The sequence below is a fragment of the Notamacropus eugenii genome, chromosome 1, assembly GCF_028372415.1.
Source record: "Notamacropus eugenii isolate mMacEug1 chromosome 1, mMacEug1.pri_v2, whole genome shotgun sequence".
Taxonomy (NCBI): domain Eukaryota; kingdom Metazoa; phylum Chordata; class Mammalia; order Diprotodontia; family Macropodidae; genus Notamacropus; species Notamacropus eugenii.
In genome coordinates, this window is record NC_092872.1 from 702,770,026 (window position 1) to 702,788,259 (window position 18,234).

Sequence of the window (18,234 nt, forward strand, 5' to 3'; positions counted from 1 at the left end):
TAAAATGGCCCCCTTACAGTTCTTCACATAGGACATTCCATCTTCCATCTCCACACCTTTGCACAAGCTGTATCCCATACTTGAAATGCCCTCCCTTCTCATTTCCACTTCTAAACTTCCTTCAGACATCACCTCCTAAAAGAGACCTTTCTTCTCCAGGTGGCTGGTATCTCCATCCCACATAGGCCCATTACAGTGTGTGTGTGTGTGTGTGTGTGTGTGTGTGTGTGTGTGTGTGTGTGTACCACTGTCCTCCCCAATAGAATGTGAGTTCCCTAGTGACAAGGACTGAGCCTAGCATAGTATCTGGAATATTGTAAGCACTTGTTAAGTGTTTATTGATGGATTGATTGAATTACTTTAAATCACATAGTTTTCCAATAATGACTGAACAGTCAGAGGGAAGGAGAAGGGATGGAAGAAAGGGAGGGAGGAGAAAGGGGGGAAAAGTTCGAAGAATGTTCAAGATAAGATGCATGAGATCTCCTTGCTGCCCTCTACACTCCTCTCCCCTCCCCTAGCCCATCTACTCACCGGATAACTGAGACCACAATCATCATGAGACCATAGAAAGAGCCAAGGAAAAGCCCAGGGAAAAGAAAACTTGGCCCTTTGTTCTCCTTCTTCTCCTCTTCCTCTTCCTCTTCCTCCTCCTCCTCCTCCTCCTCCTCCTCTTGGTTCCATGGAGCAGTCACTTGTAGCTGGGCCTGAATCATCTGCCACCTCTGGAGCTGTTCCTCATCACAGCAGACTCGCCATTGGTTGTGGAAGTAACAGAGGCCACTAGGGAGACTTCCTATTGTGCAGACAAAGGGAAGTCGTTCCCCAAAAGCCCCAGGAAGGGGCTCAAGGGCTCCCCAGCAGGAGACAGGCACTGCCTGATTCACTGGGCCAGCCCACACCCAGCCCAGGTGGGTGCTCACATACATACCCCTCTGTCATTAGCCCTACCAGGCTAAACACTGGCTTCTCTCATCCCCTGAACCAAGTCTAAAGACATGCTCATGTTGATTGCTTTATCTCTTCCCTGAAGAAGCATAAGCTAAGAGAAGGATGGGACCAAAAAGACCACTGAGTTTAACCCTTTCATTCTAATGATGAGGGAGCCTACCTCCAGAGAAGTTCATCAGTTTGCCAAGGGTCACACAGCTAGGAAATATGTGAGTGGCATGTGACCCCAGGCCTTCCTGACTCCTGGTCAACTCTGGCCTCTAGGGAACAACTGCCTCTTCCTGGATCCCAGCAAAGAGTTTCATCACCGTATCCCCAGCACTCAGGATAAAGGCTTGAACATAGTACGGACTTCAAATATGTTCATTGATTGAATTGAATTGAATAACCTCTGGGCCTCAGTTTCCCCATCTTTAAAATAAGACTGATAAACCTTATACTCCCAACTTCACTATAGAAATTATTTTGTAAAATTTCATAGGGCCTAAAGCACAAGGTCCTATAGTGTAAGTAAGACACAGCTACCATCCTCAAGATGATAAATGGATAGAAGGGATCATCGGCTTACATATCCCCTTCCCCTCTCCCCTAGAGAGGAAGAAGCTTCTTGAAGACTAGTAATATTTCTTCCTTTCATTCTTCCTCCCTTCCTTCCTTTCTTCCTTCCTTTCCTTATTTCCTACTTTCTTTCTTTCTTGTCTTTATATCTCTGACTCCTAGGACGCAGTGCCTGCACACATGACAGACATTTAATAAGCCAATCAATCAATAAACATGTGTTAAGTGCCCACTAATGCCAGTCTGCTTCCCGAACTGAAATGAATTAAAAAGAATCTTGGAGATTTTCTTATTATTAGAGATTATATAATACAGTTCCTTCCTTTTACAATTTTACACGTAGAGAAGCTAAAGCCTAGCAAGGTTTGTGGTAACACAGGGAGATGAGAAAAAGACAGACAGAGAGAGAGACACAGAGAAAGAGACAGGCAGACAGAGACAGAGGGGCAGAAAGAGACTGAGAGAGACAGAGAGAGACAGACAAAGACAGACAGACAGAGACAGAGGGACAGAAAGACAGAGACTGAGAGAGACAGACAGACAGAAAGACAGAGAGAGAGAGAGACAGAGAGACAGAGAGACAGAAACAGAGAGACACAGAAGAAGAGACAAAGAGAAAGACAGAGATAGACAGAGTGACAGAAAGGAGAAGAGAGAGGGAAGAGAGAGACAGAGAGAGAGAGACAGAGAGAGAAATGGACAAATATAGACAGAGAGAGATAGATGGAAGGACAGAAAGGTAGATAGATACAGATGAGCAGAGAAATACAGATAGTAGATGGAGAAACAGACACATAAATAGAGAGACAGAGATAAAAAGGAAGAAAAGAAGGAAGGAAGGAAGGAAAGAAGGAAGGAAGGAAGGGAGGGAGGGAGAAAAATAGCATATTTCTATAATGCTTTTTAGTTTACAAAGGGCTTTTCTTTGGAAAACACTTCTAAGTAGGTAATACAGGTGGTACTATACCCATTTTACAGATGAAGAAACTAAGAGGTAAATTGATAAGCCAAAAATAGTCCACTAGTAAGCAAACGAGCTGGGCCTTGAGCTCAGGCTCCCTGGTTCCACATTTAACACTGCTAAAAAAGGTTACAATAGAAACAAAATTCTATTACCTAGAAGCAGCTTAAGATGTGGTCTAAAGTTCTATACTTACATCAAGCGAGATGCTTTAAGACTTCAATTATCAAGATTTCTGCACTTACTTATAAGCTGTGTTTAACTGAGCAAGGTGGCTCAGTGGATAGAGCACTGAGTCTGGAGTCAGGAAGATCTGAGTTCAAAACCAGTCTCAGTCAATTATTAGCTATGTTTCCCTGGGCAAGTCACTTCACCTCTGTGTGCCTTCATCCACTGGAGAATGAAAGGGGAAAACACTCCAGTATCTTTGCCAAGCAAGCCCCATGGCTAGTATGTCCATGGGGTCACAAAGAGACAGGCAGGGCCAAATGACTGAACAGTACACCCAGAGGAGTTAGGGAAGCCCTTTCACCTCTACCGTCTCCTGAACAAAGTGTGAAATTCCCTGGACAAAATTAGTTCTTTGTAACTGTTGCTGTTTCCCACCCGGCTTGATGTCTTTCTTCTTCCTTCACCTCATTAAAGGGGCCATGCCCTGGCTACTTCTTCAACAGGCCTATTCAATGAATGAGCATTACCTCATCCTAAGTGAATACTTGCAAAGACCTTGGCCTAAAGGGCCCAAGGTCTCCCAGTGCATCCTGGGTCATCTCCAATCATCTTGATGAATATCAGGTCACTGGATTCAGCTCTGGAGGAGAAGTGAGGCTGGTGACCTGCACAGCCCTCCCTCACTCAGAACAAAGTCAAGTACAAGTCATGTCATCATTTCTCTGATGGCATGGTTTTCTTCGGCAACAAAGGACAAACAAAATCCTGTGATGAAGCCAGGATACAGTGTGTTATCCCCACCTTGCAAAGAAAGCTCCCCCAGTACAGGTGGCCCTAGAGCTGGTTCTTGAAAAGGAGAAAAGGAGAGAGACGGCTCACAGAAAAAGAAGGAACACTTAACAGGGGAAAGAAACACAGACCAGAAGCAGAGAAATAGGGAAGGAAAAACACCACTCCAGAGAGAAAGCAGCAGATCAGACCCACCTACAGGAAAGGGAGGAACAATAAACCATAGAGCATTGGGCCAGGACAGGCTGGGTCCTTGGAGAGAGATCTATATATTCATGTTACAAATCTTCCTTCCCCTCCTCCAGGAGAGAAGGCACCAAGGCTTAAAGAGGAACAACATGGATATATCTCCTTGCTGGTACATGTGAACTGTAGGGGTCCCTTGGGAATCCCTAGAGGACAATTTCTCTTGCCTATTTATAGGCTCAGGTACCATGCTATGCCTTCTCTGTCAACTTAAATAAAATATACCCTGTATTTAATGTCTTATTAGTCTGAGTGCTAAGAGTTAGCATGAAAGCTGAGGGCCCTTTACTTTCTCTCTTCTGTGGAGACCCTGTCAGGAGTTGTTCTCTGGGGGGAAAGGCAGAAGGGGCATGAACTAAAAGAGATTTGTTAGAAAAGGCTTCAAGATTGAACCCCATCTGTGTGAGTGAGCCTCAAGGGCCTCCATTCTTGACCACAGATTACATGCATACGGTCAACTTGGGTCAACTTGCATAATTCGTCCACAATGAAGCTAAGTGCCATCTGTCTCTATTTTCACATGCTGGGACTCGTTTTCACCCCATCCTTTCCAAATTGAAAACATATCCACTGCCGAAAGGTCTCCAAGGGTGTGTTCAAAATTTATGAAAAATTAAAGCAACCAAAAGTAGCGCATAAGAAAAGAGCAGAACAAGCTAGAGGACTCCATTTGGGGGCCACATTTTTCCCCATTAAGCTGAAGTAAACTGCCAATTCCTTGAAAGCAGGGATCAAGTATCATTGACTTTTATATCCCCTTTAACACCAAATTCATAGTGTCAGACATATAACAAACGCTAAGTTTGTTGAATGGATGGGCAAATGGATGGATGGGTAGATGGATGGATGGATGGATGGATAAATGAATGGATGGATAAAGGAATGATGGAGGGAGGGAGGGATGAATGGATGGATGAATGAGGGAAAGGATTCACATTAATGAAATAAAATCTCAACCCCTTTCTCATTCAGTTAAATTCAAGTATTTCTCATACAACTGCTATGTGCAGAGCACAGTGCTAAGTCCTGGGAATACTATCATAGAAATGAAAAACTGTCCCTCACCTGAAGGAGCTTACATTGACAAAAAGATATAATATGTAAAAAGATTGGTAAACAGGAAAATATACCATATTCTGAGGAACCATTAATAAATGGTTGGATCTAGAAAAGCTTCCCATAGTAGGTGACTACTGAGCCAAGCCTCCAAAGGAGCTCAGGATTCCAAAAGGCAGAGATAAGGAGGGAGTTCATTCTAATTGGTGCAGTGGATAGAACATTAGACCTAGAGTCAGGAAGTCCTGAGTTCAAATCTGGTCTTAGACACTTACTAGATGTGTGACCTTGGGCAAGTCACTTAACCTCCGTTTACCTCAGTGTCCCCACCTGTAAACTGGGGATGATACAGCACTTCCCTCCTAGGGCTGTTGTAAGGATCAAATGAAATAATAGTTGCAAAGTGCTTTGCAAACTTTAAAGCATTGCTTAAAGCATTGCTACTCATCATCATCAAGATGATTATTATTTCTATTATAATGATTACATAAGGGAGCTGGGAGGATTCCTGTGCAAATGCACAGAAAGCTGAGTTCCATGCTTCTGTCAACGGTTGAGGGAGCAGGAAAGAAAGCAGGTTCCAGTTACCTTCCGTCCGCATGAAATCTGATGAGTTATTTGCCTAAAAGAGGAAAAGGAACAGGAAAATCATTTATATAGTACCTACTGTGCATAGACACTGTGCTAAATACTTTATCTTATTTAATTTAATCTAATTTGATGCTCCCAACAGTCCTGGAAGTAGATGCCCATTTTACATTTGAAGAAACTGAGGCAGCTATTAAATGATTTGTCCAGGCTCACACAGCTAGTCAAGTATCTAAGACTGGATTTGAACTCAGGTCTTCCTGACTCCAGATCCAGGGCTCTATTCACTGTACTGAGACTTGATTTAATGTACATACATTAGGCAATAGATCCAGAAGGAAAGGATGATCCCTCCACATTGGGAATTTAGAACCTCAGGAAATGTGAAGAGGTATTAGAAGAGAATATAATAGCAACTTCTGCAAGAGGGAGATTTTGTATTTTAATTAGCTTTTATCTTTGAAGTAGAAGGAAACCTATTGTTCCTCATCATAGGAGAAACCATGAGCTGGCATTGACAAAGAAAAGCACTTTGACCCAACCAGACACGTTCAGGGAGAGAGGACTCCCTCTGGAAGATTACTCTATCTTACAGACTCTCTCTGTTACAAGGCTGATAGCTCTTAAAGCTGAAAGAGAAGAAAAATTAGGAGTATAAAAAACAGTCTCACAAACTGAGATGGTGACCCTGAGCCCCATGCTCTTGTATGGGGTGAGGGCTAAAGAGGGCAGGAGAATCACACTGTTATCACAACCACACAATGAGACATAGGATCATAGGTTTAAAGATGGAAAGGAACTTAAGAGTCATCGAGTCTAGCCTCTTCATTTAATAGATAAGGAAACTGAGGCAGAGAAAAGGTACCCATGGTCACTCAGGTAGTAAAGTGTCTTCAAAAATCCCCTTCATAAAATGATTTATTTTATAAAACTTGGATTTAGATGCTATACCCAAGGACCTAGAAGGCCACGTGGCCTTGAGGCCACAGGTTCCCTACCCCTGAATTGCCTAGGGCATAAAATAAAGCATTGTTAGAGCCAAAGCACCCCAGCCTTCTCATTTTCCAGACTCTCCCCTTTAGCTATGTCTTTCCTTCTTTAGGACTGGCCTTGATTTTTATTCTAAGGACATTCCATTCATATGAAAACACTATTTGGTAAAGAAGGGAGAAACAATTAAGTTTACCCCAAGCTCTCCAATGAGTAGATCAGCTATGAAAAATGTTTCATGGTGATTGTCTCCTCCAAAGTTCTATTTCCTAACCCTTAGTCCAATCTATCGGAGAATTAAGCCCAATTCGATGCTTTATCCTCCCCTGCCTGCCCAATTCCCAGATTCTGCAACTACTTTCTCCTCAGATCACTGTGTTCTCCATTACTATACATGCTCCAGGTTTAACATTCTGATTTGTCCTTTCCCCCAGGCAACTATTAGGTTACACCAAAGTCTCTTACCTGCCCAGGGAACCTGATTGATCGAGGCACCCAATAGGGGAATGCAGCAAGCTCTTTTGGGACAGGAAGCTGACCCCCAAAGTTGTGACAGGAACAGGCACAGGACCTGGAATTTCTTGGGAAAGAGAATCGGGCTGTTCTCCGGATCTATTTGAGTTAAAAAGAAACCATTTAAAGGGATCATCTACGACACAAAAGAAGAGGAAAGCCAGAAGAGACACATAGACTGTCCTAGGGGAAAAAAAAACTCTGACAAGCATCCAGTCCAATCTTTCCATTTTTCTGTGGATGATTTGTTCAAAGTCCCACAGATGGGAAATAACACCAGGGACTGAACATGGGTCTTTTACTTGACTGCGTATTTGTTACAACGATTTTGTTTTTCTTTATTTTTCCAGTAGGGACACGAGTAAGAGAAAGAGAAAAAAAATAACTATTTGTTACTTGAGGAAAAACTTAATCTCTCAAGAAATTTCTAATGGAATTAAAATTAGGAAGTGTGTATAGCATGACAGGGAGAGCCCAGGACTTGTGGTCAGTAGGTCCCAGCTCACCCTTTTAGAAGCCATGAAACCTTGGACAAAATCACTTTACATGTGTTAATATCATCTAAAATTCTTTGTTTCCTTATCTGTAAGATAAACTTCTCTGCCTGACAAAGATATTAACAAGAACATAGATTTAGAATAGGAACAGACTTGATAAAACATCTAGAATACGCCTTCATTTAATTATAAGTCTGGAATAAGAACATGAATATGAAGTTTTTGAAGATGACAGAATTCTCTGCAAATGTAAGAGAAAATGATGAACTACTTTTCACTGGTTCTGTGATTCTAATCCAACTGGACCAGTCAACTGCTCCCTAAGCTTGTCGCCGTCCCTCACCTTGGCATATTCTTAAAGGGAGGCAGTCCCTCATCCTCTCACCTCCCCTGACTGAAATCCTTTCCCTTCAAGGCTCAGCTCAAGCGCCACATTGTCCTTGAAGTCTAGCCTAATCCCTCCAGTTGAAAGTGTCCTCTTCTTCACGACTTCCAAGTGGAGTCGTTCTTTGTCCCTATCAAATTCTGCCTTGTGATATCCGTACACATGTGCATATTTCATCCCTCTTATCAGAAGGTAAACTGGCTCCTTGAGGGACAGGATCCTCATGACACTATTTTTCATCTTGGTACCATCCCCCTGGTACCCTAGCACAGGGCCTTAAATGTATTTTTGGCTTAGCCCACACCTGTCACTTCAGCCATGAAGGGAATTGCCAATTCAGATCAATAACTCCAGCAGATAGCCTTAGAGATTTGCTTGGGGCAGTGCTGGTTCAGCAATTTGTTTAGGATTACAAAGCTAGTAAAAGTGTCAAAGGGAGAACTTGCTGAATCCCAGGCTGTCTCCACAACTGCTATGACCTTATGAATTCCCCACCTTGAGTAAGTAGGCACTTCATTAAAGCCTTGTACCAATGTGCTGAAGTCCATGATCTACATATAAAGTCACAGTACGTGGATAGACCCTAAGGGACACTCAGGACTTTCCACACATTCTCCTCCTAGCCCCAGCTATGGAGATTCCAGACAACCTCAGACTGGAAACAAACCTTTATCATAGAAAAGCTCAGTATCCAGACTTCCAGATCACCTAACCAAAAAGGAGAATTAGGCATTTCTTCCTATCCCTTCAGACTTCTCAAACTTCTCCAAATAAGAATTACACACAAGAGATAAGGCAATTTCAGCCAAACTTATGGTCTAGGACACCCCTAAAAAACTACCTAAATGAAATAATGGCAGAAAAAGCTAATTCCTATAGCCCCTAAAGGCATACTCAGCATCCCCACCTCCACCTCCTACCCTGCTCTTGGAGCATGGCTGTGAGAGCCAATCCACAGGCATACAACAACTTCAGAGAGACAGAGACAGAGACAGAGACAGACAAAGACAGAGACAGAGACAGAGAGAGAGAGAGAAAGAAAAAGAGAGTGAGAGAAAGAGAGAGTGAGAGAGAGAGGTGGAAAACCCAAAAGAAGAAACTTGTTCAGTCTGGAATAATAGCATGGCACTGGTCTGTGCTACAATAGCACTCAGATATATGTATGATATGTGTGTACGCATATAAACAGTCATACACATATATGTATATGCACACATGGGTGCTATTATAGCACACGTATATGTAGCACATATGTGTGTGTATAAATATATATGTATGTATGTATATCCAGAAATAATGGAGGAAATTTAACACAAGACTATTCTACCCTCGCCAGAAACAGTAGGAGGGAAGAAAACAACGTGTTCTGGAGCAAAGGAGCTCAATTTGCAGCCCAAGGTGACATGTTCTATAAACCTGAACCTAATCATTAGTGAAAAAGATGGATGTTCAATAAAAATTTCCCATCTCTAACCCTGACTACCAACCCTGGTTGCCGTCACTATACTGTGTTCCTGCTTAGGAACATTAATCATACTGAGAATCATATTTCTAGATCTAGAAAGAACCTCTGAGGCCATCTGATCCAACTCTGTCTCTCTCTGTCTCTGTCTCTGTCTCTGTCTCCGTCTCTCTCTGTCTCTCTCTGTCTCTCTGTCTCTCTCTCTGTGTCTGTCTGTCTCTCTCTCTCTCTCTCTCTGTGTCTGTCTGTCTCTCTCTCTCTCTCTCTCTCTCTCTCTCTCTCTTTCTCTGTCTCTCTCTCTCTCCCTCTCTCTCCAAATGAGGAAACTAAGGTCCAGGGAAGTTAAATGATTTGCCCAAGGTTATAGGTTATAAATTCAGAAATTTTTAATCTAAATTCTCTAGACCCTGTATTCTTTTCATAGCCTCACCTTTCATTCCCACAATCACTTCAACCACATTTCCTGGTCACTTACCAGCTTCTGGGGTCTCAGAGACCGAGGGACCCAGTAAGGGAAGTTTGCTTCATCCCTGGGCACAGGTAAGTAGCCTCCAAAGTTGAGCCATCGAGAGGAACACTGACAACAAGGTGGCATTTGGCAAAAACTATCATCATGGGTTGAGGCATCCTGTGTAACCAAGAAAAGAGAGAGATATGAACATGGGATCAGAAGTGGGACTTGAATCCTAGTGCTGGCTAGAACAGCAAACCAATATGGGCCATAAGACTAACCTCAACCACAGGAGAGACAGATAGGCTCCCTAGTGATGGATACTGTTCTGAGTCGCACTGGAACCCACATATACCAAACCCGTGATAAGACAGGTACACGTTAGCCCTAGTTGATATTTCAAGCTAACTTCATCTCCAATATTCCCAATCTGAAATGTCTCCAGTTAGACTGGGTTACTCTCCGTCCCAACAAAACCCATCCTATGCTTTCTCATAAACTCCCTTCTCACTTCCACCTCTTAGAATCCCTGGCTCAGCTCCAATGCTACTTTCTGCAGGTGGTCTTTCCCACCCCACCCTCCACCTCATGCCCAGCATTATATTTCAGGTTGGCAGTCTTGAAATACCAGTGTTCCAAGACTTCAAATACCCATAAAAAATCTTTTGAAAGTTAAATATCAGTAGAAAAATCAATGTTTAGTACAAAAAGAAAATGAACCCAGTGTACAAATTTCCTATCAGCAACAGCACAAATGATGGATATTGTTTTATAAGTAAGGTTTGTCAAGGTCTTCAATTTCATTCTTGCTGATAATTTTGCTGCCAGATATAATGATGACAGACTTAGGCAATTTGTGGTATAAAAATCTCTCAGAGAAAGGACAGCTTTCCTGGATCATGATTTCCATGTTGTCTATCCACTCCTTTTTAACTATCATCGATTCTTAACATGGAGAGCTATTAGCACCAGAGTTGTTAACAAATGAGGGTTGTTTTTTTTTAAAATTGCCTCTCAACATCTCAAGTGTTTTACCATTTTAAAAAATAATGTGATAAGGTTATTCTAATAGCCATCAACCAGTTTAAACTTGATTTTTATATGAAAGCACATATGCTTTCCTTCCATGGTTACCTTATATCTGTTATACACACATACATAAATACATGTATGTGTATACACACTCCTGTTTATTTCTACATATATGTACATAGACACTTTATATACACATATAATATGCAAATATGTATGTATATTATGTGTGTAGTGTCTTGTGATGTGTATGTGCATGCATATACATATATGTATGTGTACATATCTGCATGCACACAAGATTCATTTGGAATATCCTGCGTATGTACATATGTGTTTATGGGAGGGTGCATCTTTTGTCCCCATAGTTAGTTAGAATGATGTCTCCCCAGCAAGTCACATAATACCTGGCATATAAGAGGTACTTGATAAGTGCTTGGAGCCTGTCACACACAACCTCCCCCTCCCTGGAATGCCTTTTCTACTCAGGTCCCACTTATTCCTCAAGATTCAATGTAATTGAAAGAACACAACTATCAGCTCCAAAGACTTATGTTTGTCACTTATTAATAACTTCAATTCAACTAAACATTTATTAAGCACCTACTGTGTACAAGTCACCATGCCAGATGCTGGAGAAAGAAAAAGAAAAATATCACAGTCCTACAGTCGCTTAAATTTTACTGTGGAAATACAATGCACATATAAGTAAATACAAAGAAATAGAATAAGCTAACCACAAAATAGTAACTAATAACTGAATCAGGAAAGGCCTCATGTAGGAAAGTGAGCCTGAGTTGTGTTTTGAAAGAAGCTAAGGATTCCAGGAGGTGGCGAGGAAGAAAAGACACTCCGGATATGGTGGACCACTGGTACAAATGGAGACAGAAGATGGACTGTCTTGTACGGGGAGTAATTAGCAGGTTATTTAGACTAGAATGGAGTGTGTAAATGGAAATCTTATGCCATCAACCTAGAAAGGTATAAGAGAGCCAGACTGATGAAGGTCTTAAATGCCAAACTGAGAAATGTGTATTTGATGCTAAAAAAAAAAAAAAAAAGCTAGGGAGTCATAGAATGTTTGGAGGAAGGGCAGAAAGGAGGAAGTAACATGATCAGCTCTGTGTTTTAGAATATTAATTTAGTTGTTGTTTGGAGGATAGACTAGAGAGGGGAGACTTAGAAGGCAGGAAGACCAATTAAGAAGCTACTGCAATAATTCAGGCAAAACATAATGAGAGTCTGCACTGAAGGGAAGGGTGTCTAAGATAAGAGGATGTATGTAGTAATGTTGTGGGAGTATTATGGACGAGATTCAACAACTGAGTGGATAGATCTCTCCTCCTCTCCAGAGCCAGCATGACACTCCCTGGCTCTGAGTTCAAATCCCACCTATGACCCTTATGAGGCATATAACTTTGGATAAATCATTTAACCTCTCTGCACCTTAGTTTCCTCATCTGTAAAATGAAGGAGTTGAGCTGGCTAACCTCTAAGTTCCTCTTTCCAGCTCCAATGAAATCTGTGATCCTGTGGAATTCCCATGGAACAGCCTGGGGCATTCATTTGGTAATGAAGCAAAGGCTGAGACTCATAATTGTTAGATGGTTATCATGCTTGTTAATTGACTAACTGAAGGCAGTAGCACCTCCCCCATTTCTGTCTCCCTCTCAGTGTCTAGTGACACCCCTCACAGAATAAAGGTTGAATAAGCGATTTGGGGACCCATTCATTCCTCTTCCTTCAGCTGAAAGTTTTACACCTTTCCTCCCCTGCAAAACCCTAAGCCCTAGCTATTATCAGTCATTGATCCTAATAGGTGAATGGCTTATCCATTCTTTCTCAGAATTGGTTTTATTGGGCAAAGCTCTTTATAGAAAAAAAGAATTCTTTTTCAGGCTTGGGTTAGGTTAGATCATCTCTGAGGCTCCTTCCAATTCAGAGTCTGTGATTCTCGATAAAAACTGATGGGGAGAAATGAGAATAGAAGAAGTAGGGACGGAGTTGGTGGAGAGATACTGAAGGAATACAGAAATGGTTTGGACATTTTTTTTCCTTAAAGGCCCCAAATTCCCTGATGGAAGACAGAATCAGCATTGAGACAATTCAATCCCTTTTCCTTTTTCTCCCTCACCTTAAAATCTACGAATTTCACGTCTGACTTCAAGTATGGAGGTTCCGTTTTCCTAGATAAGAAGAAAAGGAAGTCCTTAGAACATGTAAAGTTTCTCACAGGCCAAGGGATACTGAATGGAGGAAGCTAAGACAATAGGCTTTATGAGGCTCACCAAGGAAGCCATAGCATACTGCACAAGTGGGACACGGTAGGACCCCTTTCTGAATCCAGGGGGTGAAAGAGGAGCTCAAAGGTTAGGTGTGGTGCCCATGTGCAGGCATGTGCCTGTATGAGGGCAAGTGTGTGTGTGAGATCCAGACGTGAATACAGTATATGAGCATGACCATTTGGGGCAGGGATTCTTAACCTATTTTGTATCATGAACCCCTTTGGCAGTCTGATGAAAACTATGAACTCCTCAGAATAAAGTTTTTAAACAAATGAAATACATAGGATTACAAAGGAAACCAATAATATTGAAATACAGGCATCAAAAAAATGGTTTGTTTGTTTTTTTTATCCATCACAGACCCCAGGTTAAGAACTCCTGGCTAGAGAAAAAGTTGTTTGATTTTCCAAAGAGAAACAGGTGTTAGGGTTAAACTCAATGGAACTGAATTCCAATGCCAGTCCTCCTCCTTAGTTACTACCTATGCATGTGCATGTGACTGGATCTCTCTGGGCCTCAGTTTCCTCATATAAAATGAAGCTATTTAATTAACTACACGATCTTTTCAGACCTTTTCAAGCTTTAAATTTTATGACTTCATATCCTAAACTCCTGTTTAGGTGCCCATTCACACACACACACACACACACACACACACACATACACACACACATACACACACACACACACCCCTTATGAATGTGGACAAAAGAAAATCCACATACCAAATGATGGACCTGTTGGTCTCCTGATTCCAGTTTAGGTTTCTGTACTCTGGAAAAGAAAAACAAAGGTAGAACATGGTCTCACTCCCTCTTGCAATTCCATAGGAGGTGAGAATAAAGGGTTATGGAACAAGCATTTCATTCACAAGGAATGAAATCGTGACTTTTGGGAAAGTTTGTAGGAATTTGAAAATAAATAATCACCACTGGGTAGTTGAAATCATACAAACCCCATAAAGACAATAACAGGTTACGTTTATATTAGTATCAATGGTATGAATCTTTTTCTCTTTCTTTTTAGAACAAGAATTCTTAACTTGTGGTCAATAAACTTGTTTTATTTTTAATATTTTGATCACTGCATTTCAATTGAATTGGTTTTCTTTGTAATACTCTGCACTTTATTTTATGAATTTAAAAATCCTCTATCTTATTTTATGATTCATTTTAATACAATCCTATTTTATTATTTATTTTAGCAAAATCCTTTGTATTTCATTTTATTATTGATTTTAATGTAATCTCTGTATTTCATTTTATTATTTCTATTTATTTTAATAAAATCATCTGCATTTTATTTTATTATAATTTATTTATTAATCTTAATAAAAATCCTTTTATTGTACTTTATATTATCTCAATAAAATCCTTTCTTATAAATTGATTTTAATAAAATCCTCTGTATTTTATTTTATTATTTATTCTAATAAAATATCTATATTTTGTTTTATTGTTTATTTATTATTTATCTTAATAAAATCCTCTTGTTTTATTTTAGTCATTTAACATGTTATGCATTTAAGCACAAGATCCTTCAAAAGAGTTCGTAAGTTTCTCTAGACCACCATAGGGGTCCACGACACAAACAAGATTAAGAACTCTGACTTTACAATGATAGATCTACAGCTAAGAGGAACTTTAGAATTCATCTAGTCTCTTTTTAAAGATGAGGAAACTGAGGTACAAATTCATTTAAGTAGTAAGTGGTGACACCAGGATTTGAATCTAGGTTGTCTATTCCAAATCTAGTATTCCTTCCACTTTACCATAATCTTTCTGCCTCTATTTCTCTCTTTATCATTTCCCCCTTTACTTTAACAATTTTGGTTATTAGACAACTCTAAGAAATGAGGATACTTCCAAATATTCTAAGTAAACTCAAGGTGTTCCCATTGGTTTAGCCAGATCTCCAAATACATAGTTTTAGGCAATCCCAAATATTTTCCCAAGTTTGAAATCTTATTTTTCCATGCTTTGAAAAAAAAATTAAGAATTTTGCCCCCACACACACACACAGAAGCCCTACCTCTGACCTTCTACCTTTCTTTTTAATGTGCGCCAACAACAGTTTGACAAATTTCCAGTTCAAACAACATAATTCTTGGCTAAAGTTTTTTTTCCCCATTTATTATCTCATTATATTAAGGTTTTCATTATGATTTTAAATGCCGAAGATAATGTTCAGAAGGCAAACTATGATTTGCCCAAACTCTACTGGGCAGTTCTAAGTCTGCCCAACCATACCTAAATATGCCCAATCTTAGTGCTATATGAAGATATTTTCCTTGGAATACTTAGAAATGTTCCACTTTGATATTTGCCTACAACCTCTGGTCTTCCATTCTCTCATCAATAAAATGAGGGATTAGACTAGAGAATCTCTACTCTAAAACTACACATTAAGGTTTTTTAATGGCTGAGGCAGCTAGGTGGTGCCATAGTGGATAGAGCGCCAAGCCTGGAGTCAGGAGGACCTGAGTTCAAATCCAGCCTCAGATATTTACTAGCTGTGTGACCCTTGGGAAGTCACTTAACTTCTGTTTATCTCAATTTCCTCATCTGTAAAATGAACTGGAGAAATAAATGGCAAACTACTGCAGCACCTTTGCCAAAAAAACTTTAAGTGGGATCATGAAGTGTTGGACACAACTGAAATGAGTGAACAACAACATGTAATTGAGTTGGGCAAAATTAGGGTATATCAGTTTCAGTAGGGAATACACCATCTTAGCATTTGATGTAAAGCATAGCTTGAGTTAGCCCCCATTGAAGCAAGTCAGCTCAGCTTCACCAGTCCCATGGGAAGGTTAGATGCAACAATCTTCTCTCGCTGTTGCCCTCTGACTTTGTTTGGAAATGGCTCCAGATTCCCAAAGGACTTGGTGGCCTTTGGAGTTCAGTTTTCTCAGTCATAATGCCCTGTACTTACTGTTCTCAGTGTTCCAAAGGAAACAAACAAGCTTAGCTAAGCAGCCACCATCCTATTCTACTTAGTCCACAACTCTGGAGTGGTTTTCTCAAATGAGGTTGAATGATGGGCTGTCTAAAGTTCTCCCACTCTATAAATCTATTAGTCTCTATATGTAGCAATAGCAACACTAGGAAGTAAGACCTCTTAAGCATAAAGAGTCAAAGAAAATCTCCCATGTTTAAATCTTCCACTGTAGACTTAACATTACTATTACCATATTTGGTCTTTTTTTTCCTAATTGAAATCCTCCCAGACATCTGATATTTCCTTAATGTCCTCCTCCTGCCACCTTGGCTGGCCACTAGACATCTACAGACTACCTGTTCCATTGGTTAATTGACTATGAGACCATCCTCTTTCTACCTCTGTATGTGTCTTAGGGATAGAAGGAAGGAAGGACCTGGGGATGTTAGTTGAGTTAGAGTTAGAGGTGAAGCCGAGCTGGCTTGCTTCAATGGGGAGTTAGAGCTCCTGAGAAACCTGGGCTGCCAAGCCACAGACTTCAAAGAGCAAGGAGAAATGGGAAGCAGCAGAGTATAGTGGACCAGAGAGCAGGAGACTTAGGTTCTATACCCAGCTTGACCACTAAGTTAGCTGTGTGGCCCTGGTCAAGTCTGATCAATCCTTATCTATAAAATTAAGAAATTAGACCAGATCATCTCTAAGGTCCCTCCAGTTTTGACTCTGAGTGAACATGCAGTCTTTCCCATGGTGGTCTGAGGGATCCTACTTTGAGAATATAATGTTGGCCTCCCAATGGGAAATGTAAGATTGAAGAGGGCATATCAGTATCCCCCATCCCTCCAACAAAAGGATACTTTGTCTTTCAAGTTGGACAACCTCAGGGCAAGCCCTCTTCAAACAAAATCTCTGATCAGATTACGTCCATGTCTACTGGTCTGGAGAACATACCCTTACGTTTTAATAGCACTGGTTTCATCTTTGCCTCTTCTTCACCCTAAGATCTTCTGCTTTGGTCAAGCCTAGCAAGTTCGAACATTCCTTTCTCAGGTCTCCTCTGTCGTGAGTCCACGTAAGATTTGTCTACTTCTCAGTCTCCTGAGTTCCTTCTCTTCCTAAGAATCTGTTGGGTAACATGTCATCATGAGTCATCATCTCACCATCACCATTATTTTTATCACCAAGTACCATTATTACCAGTGCACCAACACTTTAAAAGAAGGAACAGATATGCCAAACGTCCTTTTCCCACAGGCCTTTCAAGAGCATCACTCCAGGCTCTTTCACAGTCACCAATACGTTATCAGGTATGAGAAGGCTGTGAGGCCCCACCTGATCCAAGGCCTCATGGCCCTTTACATCATACAGGGAAGACACATTCCCTACACTCTAAGAATTTGTATTCTCATAGAACCTTAGAATCCTTGAAATATAGAGTAGGAAAGAATGCCCAGAGGTCATTTCATCTAGTCCCCTGCCTCCAAGCAGGCTGTGCCTAAAACCTTTCAGTCATGTAGTAAGTAAAATCCAGAACTTTCCTTGGTGACTTTCTCCAGTGTTTAATGGTCTTTCTTCTGTAATAGTTTTTGGTTGGATCACAAAATCCCTCCAGAATTTTCCATCAATTAGTCAAAAAGAAAATATCTATCTAGTGCTGGGGACACATGGAACGTAATACATGAGTTAAGCAGCTCGTGGTCTGTTTGGTCAGATGAGTCACAAGCACTATGAAAAGATAAGTAGCAGTACCAGGCAGTGCATGGTGAATGAGGACTTGAGGACAAACTTAAGCGGAGGAGGGAGACGTCCCTTTGCTGTGCTGTTATCAAGGTCACAGAGGAAGTGGAGTTTGAGCTAGCAGGGGTTCTCAACCTCTTTTTGCATCATGGGCCCCTTTGGTGACAGTCTAATGAAGCTGGGCAGCCCTTCTCAGAATGATGTTTTTAAATGTATAATACACATAAAATTACAAAAGAAACAAATTATATTGGAATATAATTATCAAAGTACTTTTTAAACAATTTCACTGACCCAGGGTGAAGAATTCCTGCCTTACCCTACAGGAAAATATGGAGGGAAGGGGATAGGAAAAAGGGGGAGATAGAAGGGAGGGCAGATTGGGGGAAGGGATAGTCAGAATCAAACACTTTTGAGAAGGGACAGGATGAAAGGAGAGAGAACAGAATAAATAAGAGTGGGATAGGATGGAGGGTAATATAGTTAGTCTTTCACAACATGACTGTTATGGAAGCATTTTGCATAAACTATATCTAATTGCTTATCTTCTCAATTGGGGGAGGAGGGAGTTAGGGAGAGAGGAAGAGAGAGAATTTAGAACTCAAAGTCTGAAAAGTGAATGTTA

General features: G+C 40.8%; 1 protein-coding gene across 4 annotated transcripts in view; it reads right to left on the reverse strand.

The window, feature by feature from the left end:
- The window catches only part of C1H16orf95 (chromosome 1 C16orf95 homolog), a 37,608-nt gene extending 20,332 nt beyond the window's left edge, over positions 1–17,276 (reverse strand). For 2 of the 4 annotated variants that reach the window (XM_072636260.1, XM_072636262.1), the window contains exons 1-7: positions 16,824–17,276; positions 13,661–13,709; positions 12,785–12,836; positions 9,643–9,795; positions 6,776–6,922; positions 5,321–5,354; positions 535–796 (exon numbers count right to left, since the gene is read on the reverse strand). In XM_072636260.1, coding sequence (XP_072492361.1) covers positions 535–796; positions 5,321–5,354; positions 6,776–6,922; positions 9,643–9,795; positions 12,785–12,836; positions 13,661–13,709; positions 16,824–16,851 — 725 coding nt within the window. In that variant the 5' untranslated portion in view covers positions 16,852–17,276. The remainder of the gene's footprint in view (positions 1–534; positions 797–5,320; positions 5,355–6,775; positions 6,923–9,642; positions 9,796–12,784; positions 12,837–13,660; positions 13,710–16,823) is intronic. The other 2 variants (XM_072636261.1, XM_072636263.1) reach the window with 2 other exon arrangements.
- Positions 17,277–18,234: the final 958 nt, after the last annotated feature.